Source organism: Bos grunniens, chromosome 3 (genome assembly GCF_055505025.1).
Source record: "Bos grunniens cultivar Pamir isolate PY7600 chromosome 3, Bosgru_T2T1.0, whole genome shotgun sequence".
In the NCBI taxonomy this organism is placed as follows: Eukaryota; Metazoa; Chordata; class Mammalia; order Artiodactyla; family Bovidae; genus Bos; species Bos grunniens.
This window is the reverse complement of record NC_141167.1, coordinates 115336120-115362609: the sequence shown is the minus strand read 5'-3', so window position 1 is coordinate 115362609 and position 26490 is coordinate 115336120. Positions and strand designations below refer to the sequence as shown.

The 26490-nt window shown below is 38.8% G+C and overlaps 1 protein-coding gene across 8 annotated transcripts in view; it reads right to left on the bottom strand.

Moving 5' to 3' along the window:
- The window catches only part of DDR2 (discoidin domain receptor tyrosine kinase 2), a 175526-nt gene that overhangs the window by 15966 nt on the left and 133070 nt on the right, over positions 1-26490 (bottom strand). For all 8 annotated transcript variants that reach the window (XM_086393826.1, XM_086393823.1, XM_086393825.1 and 5 more), the window contains 7 exons: positions 18191-18374; positions 12966-13209; positions 9376-9438; positions 8414-8544; positions 4665-4875; positions 2278-2501; positions 713-840 (listed from right to left, as the gene is read on the bottom strand). In XM_086393826.1, coding sequence (XP_086249952.1) covers positions 713-840; positions 2278-2501; positions 4665-4875; positions 8414-8544; positions 9376-9438; positions 12966-13209; positions 18191-18374 — 1185 coding nt within the window. The remainder of the gene's footprint in view (positions 1-712; positions 841-2277; positions 2502-4664; positions 4876-8413; positions 8545-9375; positions 9439-12965; positions 13210-18190; positions 18375-26490) is intronic.

The following is a 26490-nucleotide window of genomic DNA, read 5'->3' as shown; positions in this document are numbered from 1 at the left end:
CAAATGAAGAAATGCATATGTTACCCAGATGTGCAGATTTTCCTGAGACACATTCAATCAGCTTTCAACCAGCATGCCTGTCTGGGTGAGGATTAACTCACCATTACTGTAATGGAAAGGCTGTCAAACAACGGAGTGTGGCTGGAAACTGCAATTTATGTAGTAAAGGATCCAAGAGATTATTAGCCAGTTTGGAAAACTGCTAAAGGACTGTGGATCCTTTTGCTTTGAGGTCCATGTGTACTTTTCCAAGTAGAGGTAGCTTCTCATTTGGGGGGTTGCTGGATATAGACGAAGAGGAGCATAAAAGAGAAAAAAAGGGATGAGAAAGTAAATAGAGATTCAGTGTGAAAAAAGGAGAATGGCAGGAGCTTAGCAAGAAAGATGTGTGTGACTGTGAAAAGTTTGCAAGGGTAGGTAATGACATTCAGGAATGTCAGACTGCTGTGTAGGTTGGGAAGCACAGTGCTGTGCAAAGGAGGTTAGGAAGTAAATATGTAGATCTAACAGAAAATGTACATTTGTTTTAGAAGGAGATGAGAATGAAGATGAGAATTACTGACCCATCAGAAATATAAAACACAACAATGGATATATGAGGCAGCTCATAGACCTTCCCATCTCAAAAGAAAATTGCTCAGAAGTTTCCAAGAGTATCCCTGATCCTGAAGATGAAACAAATAAAGGAAAATTCAAAATGTAGACCACAGACCTGGCATTCTTGTTGGCATCTGCTCGGAGCATTTTCACAGCCACCAGGACAGGCTGGTTGGCACTGACATCTAGGGCAAAATCTTTGTCTTTGAACTTTTCCATTCCCTCCACTTCACAGAGATGAACCTAGACAAAAGTCATCTAGTCTCAGCATCATCATTTCTCCTGAAGATGTCTCAGTACTCTTGCTGGGCATTTCCTGGAGATAAACTAACTCTTACAACTCAGGCAAAATAATCAAAAGGCCAATAAGAAGCTATGTGTAGCATATCTTTGACTCAAATAATTGATTTTTTTTAATGGTAAGATAATGTGATATGTTACTGCTTTATAAAAAATATACATTGGTTGGAATATTAAATATGTGAATGAATCTATAACTATTTTAGTACAGCTATAAAATACAGTATTATTTTATTATACTATAAAATGTCATCTTGTATAAATGCTTCAACTTTGATTCAAGGGAGTATGGCTATAAGATTGCACAAAACATAAGGTATTTTATTCTCTAAGGTAATCCCTTAGGATGGAATTAGCATTATCGGGAACACCTACGTGTCAATAACAGTATAACAAGCCTGCATTTTCAACTCAGGAGACAGAATGAGTGGACATAACACCATAAACGAATGCCATGGGCCCTTCTTCCTCCACCACCACCAAACCTTCACAAGGTTAAAGCATGCCGCCCCTGCTGGAGACCAGTACTATACGCTTAGGAAACCAAGTTACATTTGGAGTTTAGATGGTGGTGTTGAAGAACTTCTGTTGCCACTTAAATCATTGCTTTGAATTCTCGGAAGGCTCATGTGACTGTTGTAAGAATGAAAAGTCAAATATTACATGCATCACTCTGAGGGCAATTGAGAAGAGTGTTCTCCTTATCTTGGTTAGTGATTTATTCCCTAGTGGCTGATTCTGGGACTAAAAGCAGGGGCGAGGTTGTTTTTGACCATTTTACATGTAACTCCCATTAAAATGGAAAAAAAACAAAGTGGCTATCCAATAGCAGGATGTTCTTGGACAGTTTATAAAAGATGATCACATCTTATGGTCCCCACCCTCTGTAACCTACTGTAAAATATTTAGAAAATATTGGATGATTTTAGGATCTCTAAGTCTAGTGACTTTCCTGCTTTAAAAACTCTTGTATAGAAATCAGAATTCCCAGGAATTCCACAGCTATTTGACAAAGATGAGACTGACCCAATACTAGTCTTCTAGAGTAGGGGTCCCCACCTCCAGGAATGTGTATATGATCTAAAGGTGGAGCTGATATAATAGTAATAGAAACAAAGTACACAATAAATGTAATACACTTGGGATTTGGAGATTCCAACGCCACCCCCTCCCCCAGTCCGTGGAAAACTGTCTTCCATGACACCTGGTGCCCAAACTGTTGGGGACCGCTATAGAGGACAACATGAGGAGAGACGGCCGGAGGACACGTCCCATGTGAGTCCACTCCGGATGGGCCACTTTGCCCTACACATCATTTTTATTCAACTACTTCCTCTGAACTGCCAAGGACTGGAGACTCCACTCCAAGAATCAGCTCACCTCCCCAAACTGGCCTTCACCCAGCTTCTCCTTGAATGTTAAGAGCTTTCTGGGGAACTCTTCCACAGCCACGTCTTTTCCGGAGAGCAGGTCCATGGTAACGGCAGGCACAGAGTAGGTGTTGCCTCCAGTCACCCCCTGGAGGTTCACAATGTCAGCCTCTGCGTAGTGGGGCACACCCTCGGGCCCACTGGGCTGGACTGGCTTCACAATGCCACTGCAGCCTGGGAAGACAAGGACAATGAGCTTCATCCCATGGAGCATTTTTGGAGATCTCTTTAAGAAAGAAAATCTGACAGGAAGGCTAAAACATGTAGCCAATTCATGTTAATGTATGGCAAAAACCATCACAATATTGTAAAGTAATTATCTTCCAATTACAATACAGTAAAAAACAAAAATAAAGCCCCCAGTCTAACCTAGGCTATGACATTATTACTTGGACAAAGGTTCCTCTAGAGACTTCCTTATGGCCTCCAGAATACAGGTCACCATTTTATCTCGTACCCTTCTCCTCATGCTACATGATCATTAACAATCTCCTTGACTAAACTTATGGAATTGCAGTGAAGCTCTAGGAAGGCTGGCTACACTAGTTAGGGCAGGAGTATTAAAGTTTTAGGATTTAACAGCATATTTTCTTAATTTTAAGATATGATCACTGATGTAAACAACCTATTTTGGGGATTTAAAACTTTGATTAAATTTATATGATCTAGCTTAAGACAGCCTAACTTTAAAACACATTAAAATACGAGGAGAAATATTTTAGCCTTCAGGAAGTAGGTAAGCTACTTAGGCTCGGCCTAAAAAAAGAATTATATCTCTTTTCTTGTTATCTCTGTGAAAGTCCCGTAGTTCAATATGCTCCATCAAAGTTTGCTATCCACTGAGTGGTAAATATAAAGAAATCTTTCTATAAAGAAAGCTGAACACCAAAGAATTGATGCTTTTGAACTGTGAGGTTGGAGAAGACTCTTGAGAGTCCCTTGGACTGCAAGGAGATCCAACCAGTCCATCCTAAAGGAAATCAGTCCTGAATATTCATTGGAAGGACTGATGCTGTAGCTGAAACTCCAATACTTTGGCCACCTGATGTGAAGAACTGACTCATTGGAAAAGACCATGATGCTGGGAAAGACGGAAGGCAGGAGGAGAAGAGGATGACAGAGGATGAGATGGTTGGATGGCATCACCAACTTGATAGACATGAGTTTGTGCAAGCTTTGGGAGTTGGTGATGGACAGGGAAGCCTGGCATGCTGCAGTCCATGGGGTCGCAAAGAGTCAGACACGAGTGAGCTACTGAACTGAACTGAACTAAACTGAGTGGTAAATACACATTAGTGTCCTTTCTTCCTTTGGAAAGACTCCCTTGAAAAGCCTCTGCCCTCGTGGTCAGTCCTGCTACTTTTCCAGTGACCTCTCTCCTGAACACCATCAGTCCTCTCCTATTGATGTGGGTCACCTTTGGTTGCTGATATTATGGAAAGAAAACTTGCTCTTAGTCTCAGCAATGACCCTAGCATTCCTTCTGATGTCACTCTGCAGCCCTTTTTAAAAAACACTGGGATGGGAATCAATTGGCACCATTTACCAAAGCAATGCTTTTACTGAGAGAAGGCAAGAGATATTTACTTTTGTAATAAAATCATATATGAGTCTAATAAATCATTCACTAAAGAAAAATGAACAAAAATTAAATAACACGATTATCTGTGCTTAGTCTGTCCGTCATGTCCAACTCTTTGCAACCCCATGGACTGTAGCCCGCCAGGCTTCTCTGTCCATGGGGATTCTCCAGGCAAGAATACTGGAGTGGGTTGCCATGTCCTTCTCCAGGGGATCTTCCCTACCTAGGGATCAAACCCAGGTCTCTCACATTGCAGGCGGATTCTTTACTGTCTGTACCACCAGGGACGCCCAGCACAATTATCTAGGTGACTAAAAACTGGGGATTCTAGGATGTCTTTAGCTTCATTGTTTTTTCTTCAAGTTTGATTCTAGTCCTGAATTTACCCCTATTGGTGTTTGATATTGAGTAAGTACCTTATCTGAGTCTTCTTACTTTCCTCTTATGAAAAAAGAGGAGGTTGGACTAGTTGGGCTGTTTAAGTTCTTCCGGTGTTAACACTTGAGTAACACATTTTATCTATTTGCTTCTTCTAACATGTGGGGCCTTCCAAACATCTGCTATTATTAGTAGCAGAGGAGAGATGCTCAAATTTGCATAGGAGTAGCAGCAGACCAAGTGTAGAAAAACAGTGTGGACTTCCCAGGAGAAGGTGGACTTCTCTAGGCTAAACTAGACTTGGTTGAGCAGGAGTAATTGTGTCACACCTTCATAAACTTTGTCCCTCAATTCTCTGCCCATCACCTCATCCTCACCTGACTCTTCCTCCCCTGGAGCAAATTCTGGAAGTTTTCGTATCAGCCTGGATGGCTCCTGGTAGTCAGGGCGGAGTGGAAAGATGCGATCATAAGTGGAGTTGGACTCCTGCTCACTTGGTGATGAGGAGCGGTTATTGTTGAACATGCTGGATTCGCTGGGCAGGGAAAGGCTGACTGTCATTTCATCATCCAGCATCCTCCGGGAAGCCTAAAGGAGAAGGGGAGAAAGGCATGTTGGCACAAAAGAAATCATCACTCCCTCCTCTTCTTAAATCCAGCTCTTCCACTCAGATGAAAATAATTCTTTAATACTCAAACTCCAGAAGCAATGCAAGTGACAGGGATACAGCCTGGTTCCACAAATACCTACACTGTAGAAATCTAGAAAAATCTTTCATTTCATCAAGGAAGAATTTGACTTCCAAATATCTACACTGCCAACATTCATTAACTCCCATTGAAGTACTTATAAGCATCATTCACATGACACTGTAGGAACCTATCAATAACCAATCAAAGAATGTTAATCTTAGCATTTTCAGCCAGTCAGTTCAGTCGCTCAGTCATGTAGGACTCTGTGACCCCATGAATTGCAGCACGCTGGGCCTCCCTGTCCATCACCACCTCCCGGAGTTCACTCAAACTCACGTCCATCGAGTCGGTGATGACAAGTTCTATTAAATAATGAGTTTTCCTGACACCATTCAACCACTTGATTTCATGTAGATATAAATTAAAATGCTCATGAACACAACAAATGTGTTGTAATATGATGAATCTGCACTTCACCTGATCACTCTGGCATTGTATGTTGGAGTAATACTCTCTTTATCCTGCCTTTCTACTAACCAAAAATAAAATGACTACAAAATAGGAAAGGAAAGCCCTACATGTCCAGGGATACTGAGGTGAATTATACCTGTGTGTGTGTGTGTGTGTGTGTGTGTGTGTGTGTTAGTAGCTCAGTCATGTCCCACTCTCTGTGACTCCCTGAACTGTAGCCCACCAGGCTCCTCTGTCCATGGAATTCTCCAGGCAAGAATACTGGAGTGGGTTCCCATTCCCTTATCCAGGGCATCTTCTCAACCTAGGGATTAAACCCAGGTCTCCTGCATTGAAGGCAGATTCTTTACCATTTGAACCACCAGGGAAGCCCAAATTATACCTAACACAGGAATAAGAAGAATTAAACAGCTAATTGTTCTTGCATTCCATCTAATATGGCCTGCCTGCTCCTTCAAAATGAACTCTCATAATCTAAATATATGTGACTCTTTAGATTTAAACACGTGAAATGTTCTACTCCAGCAAACACACCTTGGGTGCACAATGGAGAAATTGAGATGTCTGCTCCATAAGCTAGGCTGATAGGTCCTCAAAAATGAGTGTGGAGCCCAGCACATGTAGGTACTCAATAAATATGGGTTGACTCTCTCTAAGAGAGAATTGAAGACACCTTTATAAGTATCCTGCAAATAACGCTGTAGCATAAAGCTACCTTGAGTAATGTATTGGGAATATAAATATATGCTTAAGGGTCTTCTACAAAAAAATCCTTTCCTCAAGGAGAAATCCTGTGTTATTCCAGAGTGTTTTTAAGTTTTCTCACTCAGGATGTACAGGGATAGAAAGAATTTCTTGAAGGACCAAGTTAAATATTCAAGGGCAAAATGTTTAGTCTCCCTTTTACCTAGAGAGTCTCCAGCCCCAAATTCCTCTCCCAGACCCTGAATATATTCCAGTAGGTTTCAGAAGAAAGACTCAGAGAAGAGTGGTAAATTCTGGTGCAGAGAAAAATAGCTCACAGAATAGAGAACACAGACTCTCCCCCTAAACTAAAAAAATGCAGTCATAACAGACTGTTCAATAAGAGCACAGCATCAAGCTTTCCAATGAATCTTCAGACCACCAGCTTCTTCCACCACCACTCTTTGCTAGCCTTCTCCCTGGAATCTAGATACTCAGTGTGTTTCAGCATTCCAAAAGAAGAAAGGTTTTGGTGTTGCCTCATGCCAGTGCGTGAGCTCTCTGTGGATTCTACCTTTCAGCCTTCAGTCACTATTTATGGATTGAAAGCTTTAATTTACTCAAAGTATGTTCAGACTCATGATAGAAGTCCCTGTGGGAAGCAAAGAGATCCTCTCTTCTGTGAAATATTCCTGCCTAAAAACCCTAAAGTAAACTTCAGTCTTTCAGGGCCTAAGTGTGTAACAGCTCAGAAGGAATTGCAGGCTGCTTGTCTGGGTCATTCCCTTCACTTCTCTGATATTAGCCCCTTCCCCTTGTTCCACCCAGAAGGTTCCAGTCCATTCACCCCTTCTGGTATGTACTCCACAGAGGCACTAGTCTCCTCTGAGAGCCCATCTCCAAACACAGAAGCTATGAACACAATCAGGCATTATTACCCTCCCTCCCAGTCCCAGCCCTCAATGGGCACTTCAAAGTCTCACAACCCAGAGCACCTGTGACCTGTCACAGTCCACATCCATTTGAGCTCATTGACCAGGGACAATGCCCATGGCCAAAGGTGGAAACACTTTATCATCAGCAAACTCCAAGAATATCACACACTTCACAACAGTGCCCAGAGTTGCTATCTGGTCTAAAAAAAAAAAAACAAAAGAAGTCATAGATAATCTATCCATGCATGTGTGCTAAGTCGCTTCAGTCATGTCCAACTCTGTAACCCTATGGACTGTAACCAGCCAGGCTCCTCTGTCCATGGGATTCTCCAGGCAAGAATACTGGAGTGGGTTGCCATTTCCTTTTTCAGGGTATCTCCCTGACCCAGGGATGGAGCCCACATCTGCTTATGTCTCCTGCATCGGCAGGCAGAGTCTTTACCACTAGCGCCATTGGGAAGCCCCAGGCTACCCGTGGAGGAATGTATATAGTTTAGAAGAAAAGAAGTCAACAAATGTCAAGACTGGAACAACAAATTTCAATTGGAACCAGCATAAAAAACAGGATATTAATGGCACTGAGAACTTCATATTTTTTAACCAGAAAAACAGTTAAATATAACTACTATGCCCAACTCACCATTATTCAATGAGGTTCAAGTAAAATCATGGAAAAAGTCTCTGTAGACTGTCAAGTGTTAGACAAATGTAGTAGAAATTATACAGATCACTTGGCCTAGACAAAATGACTCTGAGGAGGCATTCAGAGGATGTATAGCCATAACATTCAAGTACAAAAAGAAGTTGGAATAGAATTGCAAGAAACTTGGCTTGGATATTAATGATGTTGGATATTTTTCTACACACACACACCAAAAAACAAGCAAGCAATAAAAAGAAAAGAAACAGCATTATCAGAAATTTTAGCTAGGTATTAGTTATGCATCAGAATTGCTTGTTAACTTTTTAAATTAATTTATTTTAATTGTAGAATAATTACTTTATAATTTTTAAAAATACAGATGCTGACACTCCACCCAAAACCCAGTGAATCAGAATCTTCCAGGAAGATGCCTAAGTTGAGATGCCTAAATGCGTTGGGAAGGAAAAAGAAGTTTTTGAGTTCTCTAGGGAGGTTTCAAAATCTCCATCCTAAAAATGAGAAACTGGACTTAGCTTATTCTTTTCTGACCCTTTCAGTCTAGCTTTTCTATTCCTATGCCTCTTGATTATCTTTCTAACCATTTACATCGTTTTGTGATTTGCCTCTTACTCCCAGGGTAAGAGCAGCACAGGAAAGTACGGAGTAGTTTCCTATGTCATGATTGTTCTGCACTTCCTCACCTTCTCCAGCATTTTCTGCCAGAACTGCCTCCAAAGGATGATGACAATGATGGCTAAGAGAATGAAGATGATGGCTACCAAGCAGCCAATCAGGATTCGAGTATTGCTGTCATCAACTTTAAGCATTGGATCTGTAACCAGGAAAGGAAAGATGAAGAGTATTATTATCTCACAAGGCAAGAAAAGGCTTGGACCAGAGACAAGAAGGCAGAACTTGCTCCTTCAGGATCATTCCACAATATGTCACCTTAACACTTGGTATTGCTACTCTTGTATTACTTTGCTCCTATATCCTACAGTCCACATCCATGGGACAGTAGCCTCCTCTTCTTCATGTATTAGACTGGATAATGGAGAGGCTTTCCATTCTTCCTAAAAGTTTGCTCCTTCATACCATGGCTTGGGTCTGCTGGCCTCTAATCTCACCTCATGTAAACCAGGTGAAGAACCAGTTTCACTGTGATTTCTTTGAGACATGCCGGGGTAGCTGAGAGTCCTCTTTGGACTTTACACTATGATTATGTATTTCCCAGATTGCTGACTTATACAGCCAGTGGCTGTCTGAAGCAATGGATACATTTGTCCATATTTCCCTGCAATTGGAGAGACTAGCTTTTCGTTCCATAGACTTCCATTCTTTCCTTGAGATCCCTACAGTGGGTCTCACCTAGACACATCCCCCTCCCTGTTTTTGCTCCCCGTGTCCCAAACTTCCAAGAAGCTGTTGGGACAACTCAAGACTCAGCCTCAGCTGAAGAAGCACATGGACCAGCAGGGAAGGGAGTGAGTTTGGGCCATTAACTTTGGATGTGGACTGTCCTATCTTTCCAGAGCTACTCTTCCAAGGACACCTTGTATCAAGCCTCCTACACAGTAAGGCCTTTGCACATCTCCACTCTTCTTCATCCTCTGGAAGGTCTCCTCAACTTAATTTTTATAGCGAAGAATTCCATAACACATACCATAGGTTGTGGGGGCCACAGGCGAGGTGGGCAGGGCTCCAGAGTTGTTGTACATTGCAGCATCTGTTATAAAACAAGGGTGAGTCAGAGCTCAAGGGAAGAAGACAGCTAGGTAGTGGTTTTTCTGAAGGTAGGCTCTAAGCTAGTACTTTGTGAAATCAATTTACTGGATTAGAAATGAAATCATATATTATTAATAAATAAATAATATTACCATTCATCTCAACAGCAAGGGCAACTTTTCTTTTGTAAGTATCATGATATTAAAACCTTTAAGAAAGAATGATCAGAGGGCTGTGACCACACATTATCATAAAGCATGCACAGGAAGTGAGACCCAAGTCCAGTAAAATACAGAGAGAATATAATGAGTTAGAGACATGGAACAGACATGGCGCTAAAGATGATCTTTCCTTCAAGGAAATTAAATTAATTGAACTCCTTTGTTTACTAAAGAGTTTTCATTATGTTTCATTGTCCTAGACTTTTAATTTATAAATTAAGCCTTCGTCCTTATAGATAAATTAGAGCAGGGGTCCCCAACCTCCAGGGTCTAACACTGGATGATCTGAGGTGGAGTTGATGTAATAACAGTAGAAACAAAGCACACAATAAATGTATGTGCTCGAACTATCCTGAAACTACCACCCCTCTCCACCTTGTCTGTGGAAAAACTGTCTTCCACGAAACTGGTCCCTGGTGCCAAAAATGTTGGGAACTACTGAGTTAAATTATCCTTTACTGTGATCCTGAAGCTTCCAAGAGTAGATCCCCAAAATGTATTTGACAGATTGATGTTGGTAACTTATTTTTCCCTCTGATTTGTCTAATAAAGAGGGGAAGAATTAAAATACTCACTTCCCATTCAAAAGAGATTCTCTCCCCAAAACCTAATTTTTCTTCTTATTAGCATTATGATATAAATAAAGTATCTGGCACCCACCTGTACTTTTCTGAATTGGATTCTCAGGCTGCAGTGAAAACTAATATTATCATGACATTAAAGTTCAAGATATTTCAGCAGTCAAAAACTATGTAACTATAGTTACATAGCTACAACTATTTTAAGTCTTTTTGGCAGACTTCTAAAAGTGTCTTCTTTAATGTTAATGAGAATATACACAGCAGACATAAGTAACATGTTGGTCTGATTTGAGTTTACACGGGACGTATTTAATCACTTACTGAGAACATTTTTTTCAAAATTGTATTCTTATCAAGAAAATATAAAAAAGATATGAATACACTTTCTGTGATTCTATGCCACAAACACCACTGTTTAGATCATTTAATCTGAAACAATTGCACTGACACTTGTTCCATTTTCCTTTCAGAAATACAAGTTTGAGATGACTTAAAACTGATCATTCATGATGTTCTAAAATTCTTTGGTCATTAAGTTAGCAAAATATGCTTTATATTAATTCCTGAAGCAAACATTTCAAGTCTCCTGCAGAAACTCTGAGGATGGTGGAAACCTACTGTCTCCTAATTAACACTTAGAACGTTAAGTAACACTGATTTTGAACATTTAAATTTCTTCCCTCAATAAATACTTTATAAAATAATGAATCCACTTACTCTTAGCTTAAATTTTTAAAACAGAAGGTATTGAGGCACCAAACCTCTTTTTCTAAACATGTACTGTATTTCCTTATCAATACATCTTAATCAGCAAAACATCTTAAAATTTTTTTCTTTTAAAAATCAAATTAGGAAGTATGGGATCTTCTGGTTTATTTTTAGCCTTCCCTCTTCTCTGATGTCATTTTTTTACCTATATTCTTCTTCCAGGCCTAGTATAAAGTCTCGCTCCTTTGTCCATTACAAATCCACTCTCTAGTGACCTCTCTCCTTCTGACCTTATTGTTGGTCACCACTTTGAACATCTTATGAAAAAAAAAATCGTTATCTAGGTTTTAAATCCTCATCTGAACTGTGATGATACAGACGTGTCCTAAATGGCTTTTAACTTTTCATGATTTGATGCAGTCCATATTGGCAACTTTGTGGTCTCTAAATACCATTCCCCAATAAAAGGAACCAAGATCAATTGAGGAAATGTGATTCTACATCTGGGGCAATGAACGCTCAAAATAAGCTTGGGACATCTTGTTCTTTTAAATAGTAAAACAGCTATCAAAAACTTATAGGATCCAATTCAAAGTAGACAGAGCCAGCTTAAAGGCATGTGCTCTGGTCAAATGCAGGCAATCCAAGTATTAAAAAGAATATTATTTGCAACACACACCAAATTTATAAAAACCAATGAATGCATAATAATACTAAGAAACATAACAAGGATGAAAATCAAAACAAAATCTATTCAACACCACTGAAAGTTGCTAAAGGTTGCATTAACTCATTACTCTGAAAATTGATGAAAAAAATTAATCACGTATCCTGCCCTTGCAATGCAAACTATATTTCAGGGTTAACAAGTATATGGGGAATAGTTCTCATATTCAGAATAAATTCAGCTAATAAATGCAAAAGGAACAAAAGAATTAGAAAATCACCAGTCAACAACTCCTAATGAAATAATTTAAGCAGTGGTCATCAATGGAGGGTGATGTCTAAGGAGAAAGATTGTGGGGAACTTTTATGTGAAAGAAAAACCACCTGAGCCCAAGATCAATCTTAGCATCACTAAAAGTGAGGGAGTCTAACATAACATCTCCATGATGAGATTCAACATAAAGTACACAACACTATCTATGAAAAATCCTTAGCAAAAACAAATATTGAATTTGAATCAAATTCACCTGTAAATATAACCTCCAGTCAACAAGACGACAGAGGATGTAAGTTACAGTAAAATGACACCATGGAAAGCAATCAGTTAATCCAGAATGGAATTGTTTTTTAATTTATTCTTTAGATTAAAAGAGATACAACCTAGCAATGTAATAAAGGAAATACACCAGGAGGGGCTTATTAGTAGGATCCTAATTCATTCAAGCCCACTGTTGTTAAGACATTAGACAATCAAGGATACATGAGTGTGGGTTGGCTATTACATTAAGGAATTAGTTATTAATAAATGTTGTTACAATACATTGTTATGAAGATAATGTTATCTTCTCAGGTGTATTCTAAAATTTTATTATTGAAATTCAAATAACATCTCAGATTTGCTTCAAAGCTCTATAGCAAGAAGGGAGGAATAAATGAAACAAGGATGACCAAAAAATCAACGATTAGTAAAGCTAAGTGATGGATGGAGGCTGATTGTTCTCTTTAGTGTATATTTAGACATCTTCATTTAAAGACTTTAATAGTGCTTAGGTTTGCTTTCCCTTAACTGCTTTGATTTACATTAAAGTTTTAACACATTGTACTCATTTTCTTTCTTTTTTTTTTTTTAGACAAATATGAGTGAGAGCCAAGTAAACATTCTGTCCACTTCCACAGTCTCGTCTCTGCCCTTCCACAACCAAATTAGTGGCGAAAAAGATTCTATCTACCCATGAGACGCCACTTGGATAACTTTTTTCTTCTCAGAGACCCACCAATGAGAAGCTCTGGACACTGCCTTCCTCCTTCACCACCCTGCTCCCACTTCCCTAAGGGCCATCCAAGCTCCCAACCTGATTGGAAGGTGATCTCACTGAACATCATCCAGGTGTCAGCAAAATGGTATTGGCACTTGATGGCACTGGCCATGCGGTGGTGGAGGGGCACAGTGACGAAGCGAGCACTGGGGTTGACGTCATCCAGCACCAGCGGGAAGGAGACGGCGTTAGGTTCCCATTCATTGGCTTCAGAGCGGAAGTAGCACTGGACCTCCTTAAAAATCTTCACACCCTTAGCAAACATGTTGTTGCAGTGGACCTGGCCGAGAAAGAGGCATGGAGTGACAGCTTGACCCTGCTGGCTGGCACTGGGGACACAGTGCAAGCTCACCCAGTAAGACCTTAGACTTGTCAAATTTCTCTGAGCACCACCCTTGGTGAATACTTGATGCTCTGCAGTAATGCATTTTTCCCTTCTAGGAACCTCACAGTGGCACTGGAACATTGCTCTGACTTTACAAAACCTAGGCTGCTACTCTAGCCACCGTTATACAATTGTGCTCCCCTCGCCATCTTGCTGCACACTGCTGGGAGAGGCATCCTCATCTGTTAAACGAGGGCTGGACCAGCCTCCTCTCAGCTCCTTCCTTGCCCTTAACACTTGCTGGTCTGTCACTGTGCCTCTCACCACTCCAATCCTCTCAACCATGGTTGCTATCTACGCAGAATCAAGCTATTCTGAACAACTTTCTCCTAGGTACATTTCCAAAGTTAATCCACTCCTTTCAACGAGTTTAGATGAGAACCCTGAAATAACATGCTATCCAATACAATTTCATCTTTCTCTTTAGAAATCTCATTTTGACTGTCAGACACTAGCATTTGTCAGCCAGAGACACAAGACTTAATTATCTCTCAATTAAATTCATTTTGGTAAAGCCATTCTGATGAATGCATTAAATCTTCATCATAGATACTTTCTGAGATGAGAAAAGAAAGTCTTTGGGAAGGTAGCTTGTACCCTCTTGCCTGCTGCCATGACTCTCTCACCAGGGTATTTGTATGGCTTTTAAGGGTCATCAGGAAGAAGGATTCCACAACAGTTCTTCTGTAGCACCTTGCTGTGAGTAACATCCCTCAAAAGCAGAATGTCCATGATTGTAACTAAGTCAAGTCTCTGGTGGTAGTTCAGTAACATTACCTCAGGCTCAGTCCATTGTAGAAAATGGAGCTTTGCTGGTCACTCTCCCCTGAATTTAAAGACTTTAGGTTGGAAAAGCATCATTATAATTTTTGGAATATATTTGTTATTTCAATTTTATGTCTTGCTTAGCCCCTGAATTGTAACCCTTCAATACCGTCCTCTGGTTTCTGGGTAATCAGTACAACCTAAGTGGCTCAAATGGCAAAGAATTTGCCTGCAATGCAGATCTCGGTTTGATCCCTGGGTTGGGGAGATCCCCTGGAATAGGAAATGGCAACCCATTCCAGTATTCTTGCCTGGAGAATTCCATGGACAGAGGAGCCTGGCGGGCCACAGTCCAAGGAATCACAAAGAGTCGGACACCACTGAGCAACTAGCACTTTCATTTTTTTTAATTCAGAATTTATTTTTAGCTGAGGAAGAAGTAATGATATAGGAATTTAATGACTGATGAAACAGACCAGAGATATGTGAAAAGAATAAAATCATGAAATATTAGAGTGACTGGAGACTTCAAAAATCTTCTAGTCCAGTTCTCTGTATACTAATTAGGAAACTGACATTTCAAGAGGTTTGACCTTTCTGGGGTCAGTCAACATCAGAACAGGATCTAGAATCGTAGACTGCAGTCCAGCATGCTTTCCATATCCACACCACATGGAAAGGGGGCAAATCACCTCAGATTTCCCATTTGGATTTTCCTCTAAATGTTAATGATGAAAACGTGTTAATATCTTCTTTGGGATGAATTAATAGCTCCAGTCTATTGAACACAAGTAAGTAGAATAAGGCTAAGAACAGAATCAAAGAAATGCCATCTACGGCTTCAATAGATTTTTCAGATGTTTTGAAATCTGTGGAGTGTTGGATAAGTGGTCTGTGGGGAAGACAATAATCTGACCTGCAAATGTTTTGGGAATCCTCCTGGAATGCAAATACATAGAACAGGATTTCATTCCCCAATGGACTTAAACACCCATGGCGGATTCATGTTGATGTATGGCAAAACCAATACAATATTGTAAAGTAATTAGCCTCCAATTAAAATAAATAAATTTATATTAAAAAATAAATAAATAAAAATATTTATTTAATAAATAGAAAACATTTTAAAATGCATTTATATATATATATATATTTCAGAATCTCTTTTAATTTTTTTCCTTGTTTGTCTTTTATTTTCATTTTACATTTTTCCAAAGAAAAAGCTCTTGGGTTTACAATAATTTATATAGTTTTCCAGTTTTAATTAATTGGTTTATACATTAATCTTTGATGTTGGAATTAAGTGTCTAGTTCATTTGTTTTATATCTTCCTTTTTTAATAATGAAGAAAATATTCAATACCATGAATTTTATTCAGTGTAGTTTTATATGTATCCCATTTGTTTTGACATATGTAATGTTTTCATTTTCTAAACGCTCTGTGGATTCACATTTCTTCTAAATGCTGTATTTTAACTACAATCAGGGCAGAGAAGGAAATGGGCAGTACTTTGCCTAGGAAGCAAAACTCCTCTCTAGAAGACATTGATGACCTGAAAGTCATCATTACTTTTTGTTTCAGAAAAGTTAAAACAAGGTAGATACCTGTTCAGCCTCTTAGCCTTAAGAGGACCAACCCTGAGTCAGCTCCTGAGAAGTTTCTGGTACCTTCTCATTGCAGAATATGCTTTTGAATAATTTTGACCTGTGATAAACTACACAGGAGTGGCTGGGGACTCAGGAAGATAAAAGTCAATTGAGTTAATATTATAGCTTTATGGGGGTTTTAAAATACATTTTATTATTTGTGGGACTAGAAATTCTCCCAATGATATACAATGAATTGATATGCTTGTTCATAGGTACACATTGGGTATACATCTTATTCACAACACAAATAAATTTTTCTTTGAAGAATACACAGTTTTGCTACCATGCAAATTTCCCTCCTCCCCGCAAAAAACTTGTGAAGGACAATTTGTTATACACAATTGCACACATGTTTTACAACTGCCAAAGAACCATTCATGAGCAACACACTGGCAGACCAGGTATATTTTTCTGTTCTTATCATATAACTAATAACTATATTATAATCTTTTATACTATTATTATTAATAGTATTAATAATATTATATTATTATTATTATAACTATATTATTATCTTTTATAACTATTATAATATTAACTATATTATAATAACTAATTATCCAATTAGGAGATATTATCATCTTAACATGTGAGAGTGATGTAATAGACATGCATTTTCTTTCTGACTCCAGTTTCATGCCAAGAATTAACAAATTTTTATTTACTAGGACAATTTGTTATACACAATTGCACACATGTTTTACAACATGTGTAAAGTCTTAATGGTAAAACAGTTTCCCTTCTTCAGGGTTCCTACATACCTCTTTCTGCAAATAGTGTCTTTCCCCACTGAACCTCAAACTGTCCCAAGAAAGAAACTATTTCTTATTCATCTGTTTACCCCAGAATCTAGCATTCAGGTTTAACATCTAATCTGGTCACACTTCACATGGACGTTTTCTTCCCTTCTATTCCTTTCTCTCTGAAACATACATGGGTTTGAAAAGGCAAAATGACCATTTGAGCTAAGTACCACCATACCAACAGAGATGTCCTCAATGCTTACATCTAGGGTGGGCTGTCCTGAAAGGCCCTACCCCAGAGAAAATGGAAATCAGGCCTTAAGTCCCCTCCCTAAGCTCTTCTCAGGGTCTCACTTAACTCTTCACAGAGCTGTCCTTTTCCCAGATCTTTCAGCTTTCATCCAAGTCCTCAATAAAATTTACCTACTCACTCTTAACTACTCTGTAATAATAAACTGATAAAATCACTTCTGCTATTGCACTGAAGACATTAACTTTTGCATTTTAATGCAGACTTTGGGGTGATGGCATTTTAGCAAAAACAAATTAAAAAACCTAATAACTTACATTTGAGAGCTTAGAAAAGACTTGGGTTAAAACCACACCACCTCACTTGCCTTGAATCTCATTCATTGGATAAAACTCCTCTGGCTAGGCAAAGAGTCACAGAGATCTCAGAATCTGGACCTGAGGTCTAAAATCCAGATGTTGGCCCAGCCAGAAGTCACAGCAATTTCTCTTGCCTGGCCCCAGTCCTTCTACAAGTTTCTGTTTATAGTTGAGAAAATACAATTGCATTTTCAGTGTCTTATTGCTGTTCATCGTATCTCCTCCTCCTTCTACCCTACGTGGCAGAGATACAGAGATATACATGGCGAAAGTAGGCAATAAAGGATATCATTTGTTCATTTGCAAACATTTTTTGAGCCTGCATATATATAACTGCCAGGTGCTTGGGTACTGAGATCAGAAAGCAGAGTCACCACCTTGGAGGAGCTTGAGGTCTAATAAGAGAACCAGACACATACACATATAGCTGATCATAGATAAGGAAACAAAGAACTCTGGGAATAGAAGTGTATGGGATCTTTTATCACGGTTTCTCAGTGCTGTGGGCATAGAGAAAATACTCAGAGGGTGGAGACTGGTTCAAAATATAGAGCCCTTTCTTCTTCCATTGAGCATCAGAGCTACAGTGAGCTACCCTTACTGACGAGAGCGTGTCCCCTCCCTGAAGAGTGCTGGGCAGAGCCAAGTAATGATGTCCATGGCCCTAGTCACTTCTGCCTTTGTGGGCCCTACCCTTCATAAAAACACATTAAAATTATATTTTACAACCATGTTTGTTAAAAAAGATGAGAATAACTTTGACCCTAAAACTCATTTCTTTTATTCTGACAGTAAAAGAAGTTAAATCATTTCTGTGGGCTTAAAGTATGGGTCCCAGACAGTGCACCCAATTTGCATAATGAATATGTCAACTCTGTTGATGAGACAACAGCAACAAAATACATTGAAAAACAGTGACCTAGTCCAACACGCTTATTTACAAATGAAGAAACGACCCCAGAGAAATGAAGTGACTCATGAAATGCCTGCAGCTAGTTAGCAGTAGAATATGTATTTGAATCCTGTTCTGCTGGCATTACCCTCAGGTTCTTCCCAGCATGCCTTTTCCCTCGATCATGATTTTGGCTTCCATGCCTAACTCCACTGACCTTCATAGTAGTAAAATTCCTGATGCGGTCAAACTCAAACATGATCTCGATGTAACCATTGGTGGCGCTCTCGTTTCTCCAGCCCACATAGTCATAGCCCGGCCACACATGGTACTCGTGGGTCTGCGTGAAATCATCCAGGCCAGACACCCCATCAGTCAACTGGCCCAGCCCTTCAGTCATGCTGCTCAAACCAAAAAAGGAGAAGAAAACAGGAGAGAGGAACTTGGAGTTAATCGCACATTTACAGAAGAGTTTTTATCCAGTTTCTCCACCCCAGGTTTTGTAAGAGTTGATTATCTTGGAGGTTGAAGAATTATGAAAAATCCAATATAGTTTACAGTACTGACTCATTTATCCTACATCAATGGGGAACAAAGAATTCCATATAATGAATTTTACAAAATATTGGATACTTAACTCTATTATAGCAAAGCTTTTAAACACTTTTAAAAATCATTTTATATGAAAAGCTTTCTATGATCTATTGTATCCTTACCTGTTCTTATACTTAACATAATAAGTCTTTATATAACGATTCCACATTATCAAGTGCGTTTGGCAAATTTATCCATTAATGAGTAAATAAGTGAATGCATAGAATGAATAATGTAGTAGATGGTGGCACTTGCTTATCACTAAATAAATGGTTGGAACCAGAGCTGGTTGGAAATTTTCCTGACTCCCCTTTGACTGTATATTGTTATTGTTTGATGAATCAATTCCAGAGCAGCCAGTCTTGCCTTCTACTTCACATCCCCAACAACTTAATTTGATATCAAACTAAAGGGGGAAAAAGTAACCACTGCCAAATTTAAATACTAATTTAATTCTAATTCCGTTTGTAGAATACTAGATTCATGTAGTAAAACGCATGGGTCCACATGAGTATCTCAGGTATTGGATTGCATTTTCTTTTCTAGTTTGGCAGCCTTTCCACTTCTGAGTGTGAGGCTATTGTGAATGGCTGAAATTGCCAGAAGCCTGACTGCTTCTGTGTAAAGTTTGAAGAACATAAAGAGACCTCCTTCCTTCTTTTATGGAGGGACAGAACGAGAACACATCATGTGGAGTTGCTCTCTCCTCAAGCTCTGGAAGCTATGTCAGGAGTCTCCCAAATGAAAAGACTGGGATCGTCACCCTCAAGCAATATTCTGTGTGATCCTTGAGGTTACAGGCAAAGCAATGCCATGTAAAATTTGTGAATTACCAAAAAAAAAAAAAAAAAAAAAACTGATTACAGTGATTGTGCCAAGCTTACAGATATATTTTTAAATATATTTGTTCATTGAAAAATGTTTGGCAAATTATAATATTTATCTACAGGGACTAAACCCTGGCTCTCCCTTCCAAGGTTTTGCCTTCTTTTTCTTCTCTCTACAGATCAAAAAGGCTAGGACAGCATAAGTTTACTTGTCATGAATGTATTTCCTATTGTCCCCAGAAAAATAAATCCCCATGAAAATCTTCAGAAAAGCAACACAATTAAAAGGAATGCTAATTCAATTCCCTTTAATCAGAATTTAATCAAATGGGGAAAGAGTAAGGAAAGAAACTTTGCCTGTTTACTTTATATACTTTAGGACTGTTAGAATTTCTACAAGAGTATACATTACTTTTAGATTTTTAAAAATTTAAATAAGTAACTTTTGCTACTATGACTGTTTATTTCCTGAGAACTTGAATTAGGTAACTTTGTTATCTTCTCACTTAGCCACACCCCAACTAGATATCTCATGACCTCAATTATGAGGTGGAAGCTGATTATGTCTAAATCTCTGCAATCTTTCTTTTTTTTTTTTTTACCTTTTCTCTGGGGTCCATCCAGAATCATATTTCTAGTTATCTGCCTTATTTCTCCATCTGAATGTCCTATCAGTTCCTTACATTAATAACCCAAACTGAATCCATCATCATCTGTTTCTAAACTAAATCTTTCACCTAGATTTCCCATTTCTGTCAACTCTACTTCTCTTCCATTTCCACTGAGAGTTCCTGGCATAAAATAAGCATATATTTGTTGAATGAATACATGTCACCTTCATTGTTTGAGTTACCTGGACTACCATGTTTCATCTGACTCTTTCTCACATCCAGTGGTCCCTAAGTGAGTACCTCTTTCTCATTCCCATTCTCACAGTCACCACTTTGGCCTGGGTCCTTAACACTTTTCATGTGACTGAACTTGGAATTAGAATATATTCCCCTCTTATCCTCTCTTTCTATTCAAATCTAGCCTTTGAATAGCTTAATGAATTTACCTAAAGTACAGCTCCCATCATGTTCTTCTCCAGCTTTAAAAAAATCTTCAGCAGCTCATTGTGTTGGTGATGTTGATAAAGAAGAACTCCCCCTCCATGTCTCTTCTTCCTGGCCTTGGCTCCCTTTTCTCCACATTCCCTCTATAATTTATCATTTGTAGATTTTTAAAATCATGGCCATACTGACGGTTGTGAGGTGATACTTCATTGTAGTTTTGATTTGCATTTCTCTAATAATAAGCGATGTTGAGCACTTTTTCATGTAAGACCAGAAACTATAAAACTCTTAGAGGAAAACATAGGCAGAACATTCTTTGACATAAATCACAGCAAGATCCTCTATGACCCACCTCTTAGGGTAGTGGAAATAAAAATGAACAGATGGGATCTAATTAAACTTAAAAAGCTTTTGCACAGCAAAGGAAGCCATAAACAAGATGAAAAGATGGAAAAATCTACATCCAAGATTACTGCACCCAACAAGGATCTCATTCAAAATTGTTGGAGAAATAAAAAGCTTTACAGACAATCAAAAGTTAAGAGAATTTAGTACCACCAAACCAGCTTTACAACAAATGTTAAAGGGACTTGTATAGTCAACAAATAGAAGAGAAGGAAAAGATCTACAAAATCAACCCCAAACAATTAAGAAAATGGCAATAGGAACATATCTATCAATAATTACTTTAAATGTAAATAGATTAAATGCTCCAACCAAAAGACACAGACTGGCTGAATGGATACAAAAACAAGACCCATATATATGTCTACAAGAAACCCACTTCAGACCTAAAGATACATATAGACTGAAAGTGAGAGGATGGAGAAATATATTGCATGCAAATGGGAAGCAACAGGAAGCTGGAGTAGCAATCCTCATCAGACAAAAGAGACCTTAAAATAAAGAAGATTACAAGAGATAAGGAAGGACACTGCATAATGAGCAAGGGATCAATCCAAGAGGAAGACATAACAGTTGTAAATATCTATGCACCCAACATAGAAGCATGTCAATACATAAGACAAACACTAACAGATATAAAAGGAGAAATTGACAGTAACACAATAATAGTAGGAGACTTTAACTCCCCACTCACACCACTGGTCAGATCATCAAAACAGAAAATTAATAAGGAAACACAAGTCTTAAATGATACATTAGATGAGATGGATCTCATTGATATCTTCAGGACATTCCATCCAAATGCAGAAGAATACACCTTCTTTTCAAGTGCACATGGAACATTCTCCAGGATAGACCACATCTTGGGTCATACATCAAACCTCAGTAAATTCAAGAGAATTGAAATCATATCAAGCATCTTCTCCAACCACAACACTGAGACTAGATTGCAGGGAGCCGGTGGGAGGACCTCCGCCTGTGGCAAAGGTCATGAGGAAGAAGGCTCGACATACACAAAGGCGGGATCGAGCCTCAGGAGTCCCCCTGGAAATTCTCGAGCATCTACCCCCATAACCAGAGCCTGCCTACTTTACTACTTTGTGCTCTCACCTACACCTCTGACTTTACGGGGGGCTGTCCCCCACCACCTCTTTCGGAGAAGGAGTTAACTTAGAGCTCCAGTTAATAAAAACTCCTGGGCGTGACAAGAGTGTTTTAACCTACAAACTCCTCTGAAGGTTCTCTAGCCTGCCTGACAGGCTTGTCCAGCCACATGTGATTGCTCGCAGCCTCCCAACTGTGAGAGGCACGAGATGGTTTAAACCTTCTAAAAACAGATTCTTAGAGAAGTTAGAAAACTATTAGTATAAGTATAATAGGCTGATTAGAAATTGTATTGGTGAAGGGTTTTTCATTTGTTGAGCCAATGTTTGTTGCTAAGTCTCCACATCCCCTGCCCTTACACACATTAATGAATATATAGAAGAAATAAGTATTAACCTTTGATATTAATCACGTCAGACCTTAGGCTAAGTAAATTCTTTCCTTAATTAAAACCCACTACACCCTCACCCTATAGGAATGTAACTTTATCTGGTACCTTCAGAAGGTGGAGTCTTTTTTAAGAATAATCACCCCTGGAGAAATAAGTGTCCTGGTTGACTGACCGCTGTCACAAGGAGAGGGTCATAAATTGTCAGCAGGCCCCCTGGCCAGAAGATGATGTAACACCCCTAAGACCTCTGTATACATTTGTATGAAGCACCTGACTTTGATAAAAGTCAGGACTGCTGACCCTATGTGACTTTTGCATAACATCTCAGTGTATAAAAGTAGACCATGGAAAATAAAGAATTGGGATCAGTTTCTCGAAATACAGGTCTCCCCATGTCACACTCTCTCTCACTCTGGCTGAGTCTCCATCTGGAGCACGGAACCTGCCATGCTTACTAATTATGCCTGGGCTTCTAAGATCCGACTGGGGAGGCCTCAGGGTCTCCTCTCCTTCGGGAGAATGGAAGGACGCCTGCGGCCTACGTAAGTGGTGCAAACTTCTTGTCTTGAAGTTTTATTGGTCTCCCGCGTAAACCAAGCTACTCAGCCTCTTTTCTCCACTGAATTTTCCTACTGAGCTATCCTCATTCTATTACTCTTTACATCTCTAATTAATATCTAATTGAAGCTATTGTATCCTGATCCTCGCCGATGCCGTCCCTGCTTCGAACTCCCTGGATGAGCCGGGGCTGGACCTCGGCACTAGATATCAATTACAAGGAAAAAACTGTAAAAAATAAAATCAAATGGAGATTAAACAATACATTTCTAAATAACCAACAGGTTACTGAAGAAATCAAAAGAAAAATTAAAAAATTTCTAGAAACAAATGACAATGAAAACACGATAACTCAAAATCTATGGGATGCAGCAAAAGCAGTTCTAAAAGGGAAGTTTATAGCAATACAATCCTACCTCAAGAAAGAAGAAAAACATCAAATAGACAACCTAACTTTACACCTAAAACAACTGGGAAAAGAAGAACAAAAAAAAAAAATAACAAAATTAGAAGGAAAGAAATCATAACAATCAGAGCAGAAATAATCGGAAAAAAAATGAAAGAAACAACAGTAAAGATTAGTAAAACTAAAATTTGGTTCTTGGAGAAGATAAAAAAAAATTGACAAACCTTTAGCCAGGCTCATTAAGAAAAAATGAAAGAAGAATAAATTCAACAAAATTATAAATGAAAAAGGAGAGCTTACAACAGACAATGCAAAGATACAAAGGATTATAAGAGACTACTATAAACAACTATATGGCAATGAAATGGATAACCTGGAAGAAACAGACGGATTCTTAGAAAGCTTCAATCTTCCAAGACTGAACCAGGAAGAAATAGAAATTATGAACAACCCAATTACAAGCACTGAAATTGAAGCTATGATCAAAAATCTCCCTAAAAACAAAAGCCCAGGACCAGATGGCTTCACAGGATAATTCTATCAAGAGCTAATGCCTATCCTTCTAAAACTCTTTCAAAAAACTGCAGAGGAAGGAATACTCCCAAACTCAGTCTATGAGGCCACCATCACCCTGATACCAAAACCAGACAAAGACAATACAAAAAAAGAAAACTACAGGCCGATATCACTGCTGAACATAGATGCAAAAATGCTCAACAAAATTTTAGCAAACAGAATTCAGCAACACATCAAAAAGCACATACACCATGATCAAGTTGGATTTATTCCAGGAATGCAAGGATTCTTCAATATATGAATATCAATCAATGTGATACATCATGTTAACAAATTGAAAGATAAAAATCATATGACAGTCTCAATAGATGCAGAAAAAGCCTTTGTCAAAATTCAGCACTCATTTATGATTAAAACTCTTCAAAAAAAATGGGCATAGAAGGAACCTACCTCAACATAGTAAAGGCCGTATATGGTAAGTCTACAGCAAACATTATTCTCAATGGTAAAAAACTGAAAGTGTTCCCCTAAGATCAGGAACAAGACAAGTGTGTCCACATTCATCACCATTATTCAACATAGTTCTGAAAATCCTAGCTACAGCAATCAGAGAAGAAAAAGAAATACAAAGAATCCAGATTGGAAAAGAAGTAAAGCTCTCATTGTTTGCAGATGACATGATACTGTACATAAAAAACCCTAAAGATAGTATTAGAAAATTACTAGAGCTAATCAGTGAAATTAGCAAAGTTGCAGGATACAAAATCAATACACAGAAATAACTTGCATTTCTATATACTAACAATGAAATCAGAAAGATAAATTAAGGAATCAATCCCATTCACCATTGCAACAAAAAGAATAAAATATCTAGGAATAAACTTACCTAAGGAGACAAAAGAACTGTACACAGAAAATTATAAGACACTAATGAAAGAAATCAAATATGACATAAACAGATGGAGAGATATTCCATGTTCCTGAGTAAGAAGAATTAACATTGTGAAAAATGACTATACTACCAAATGTGACCTACAGATTCAGTGCAATCCCTATCAAATTACCAATGGCATTTTTCACAGAACTAGAACAAAAAATTTCACAATTCATATGGAAACATAAAAGACCCCAAATAGCCAAAGCAGTCTTGAGAAAGAAGAAGGGAGCTGGAGAAATCAACCTTCCTGACTTCATATTATACTACAAAGCTACAGTCATCAAGACAGTATGGTACTGGCACAAAAACAGAAATATAGACCAACGGAACAAGATATGAAGCCCAGAAATAAACCCATGCACCTACGGGTACCTTATTTTTTGACAAAGGAGGCAAGAATATACAATGGGGCAAAGACAGCCTCTTCAATAAATGGTGCTGGGAAAACTGGACAGATACGTGTAAAAGAATGAAACTAGAACGCCTCCTAACACCATACACAAAGATAAACTCAAAATGGATTAAAGACCTAAATGTAAGACCAGAAACTTTAAAACTCTTAGGGGAAAACATAGGCAGAACACTCGATGACATAAATCAAAGCAAGATCCTCTATGACCCACCCCTAGAGTAACAGAAATAAAAACAAAAGGAAACAAGTGGGACCTGATTAAACTTAAAAGCTTTTGCACAGCAAAGGAAACTATAAGCAAGGTGAAAAGACAAACCTCAGAATGGGAGAAAAATAATAGCAAATGAAACAACTGGCAAAGGATTAATTTCCAAAATATACAAGCAGCTCATACAACTCAATGCCAGAAAAACAAACAACCCAATCAAAAAGTGCGGAAAAGACCTAAACAGACATATCTCTAAAGAAGACATACATATGGCTGACAAACATGAGAAGATGCTCAACATCACTTATTATTCAGTTCAGTTCAGTTCATTATTAGAGAAATGCAAATCAAAACTACAATGAGATATCACCTCACAGTGGTCAGAATGGCCATCATCAAAAAGTCTACAAACAATAAATGCTGGAGGGGGTGTGGAGAAGAGGGAACGCTCCTGCACTGTTGGTGGGAATGTAAATTGATACAGCAACTCTGGAAGACAGTACGGAGATTCCTTAAAAAGCTAGGAATAAAACCACCATGTGACCCAGCAATCTCACTCCTAGGCATATACCCTGAGGAAACCAAAATTGAAAAAGACACATGTATCCCGTTGTTCACTGCAGCACTATTTACAATAGCTAGAACAAGGAAGCTGGAGAAGGCAATGGCAAGCCACTCCGGAGAAGGCAATGGCAACCCACTCCAGTACTCTTGCCTGGAAAATCCCACGGACAGAGGAGCCTGGTAGGCTGCAGTCCATGGGGTTACTAAGAGTCGGGCACAACTGAGTGACTTCACTTTCACTTTTCACTTTCATGCACTGGAGAAGGAAATGGCAACCCACTCCAGTATTCTTGCCTGGAGAATCCCAGGGACAGAGGAGCCTAGTGGGCTGCCGTCTGTGGGGTCGCACAGAGTCGGACACGACTGAAGCGACTTAGCAGTAGCAGCAGAACAAGGAAGCAACCTAGATGTCTATCAACAGATGAATGGATAAAGAAGGTGTGGTACACAATGGAATATTACTCAGACATAAAAAGGAAGACACATTTGAGTCAGTCTTAATGAGGTGGATGAACCTAGAACCTATTATACAGAGTGAAG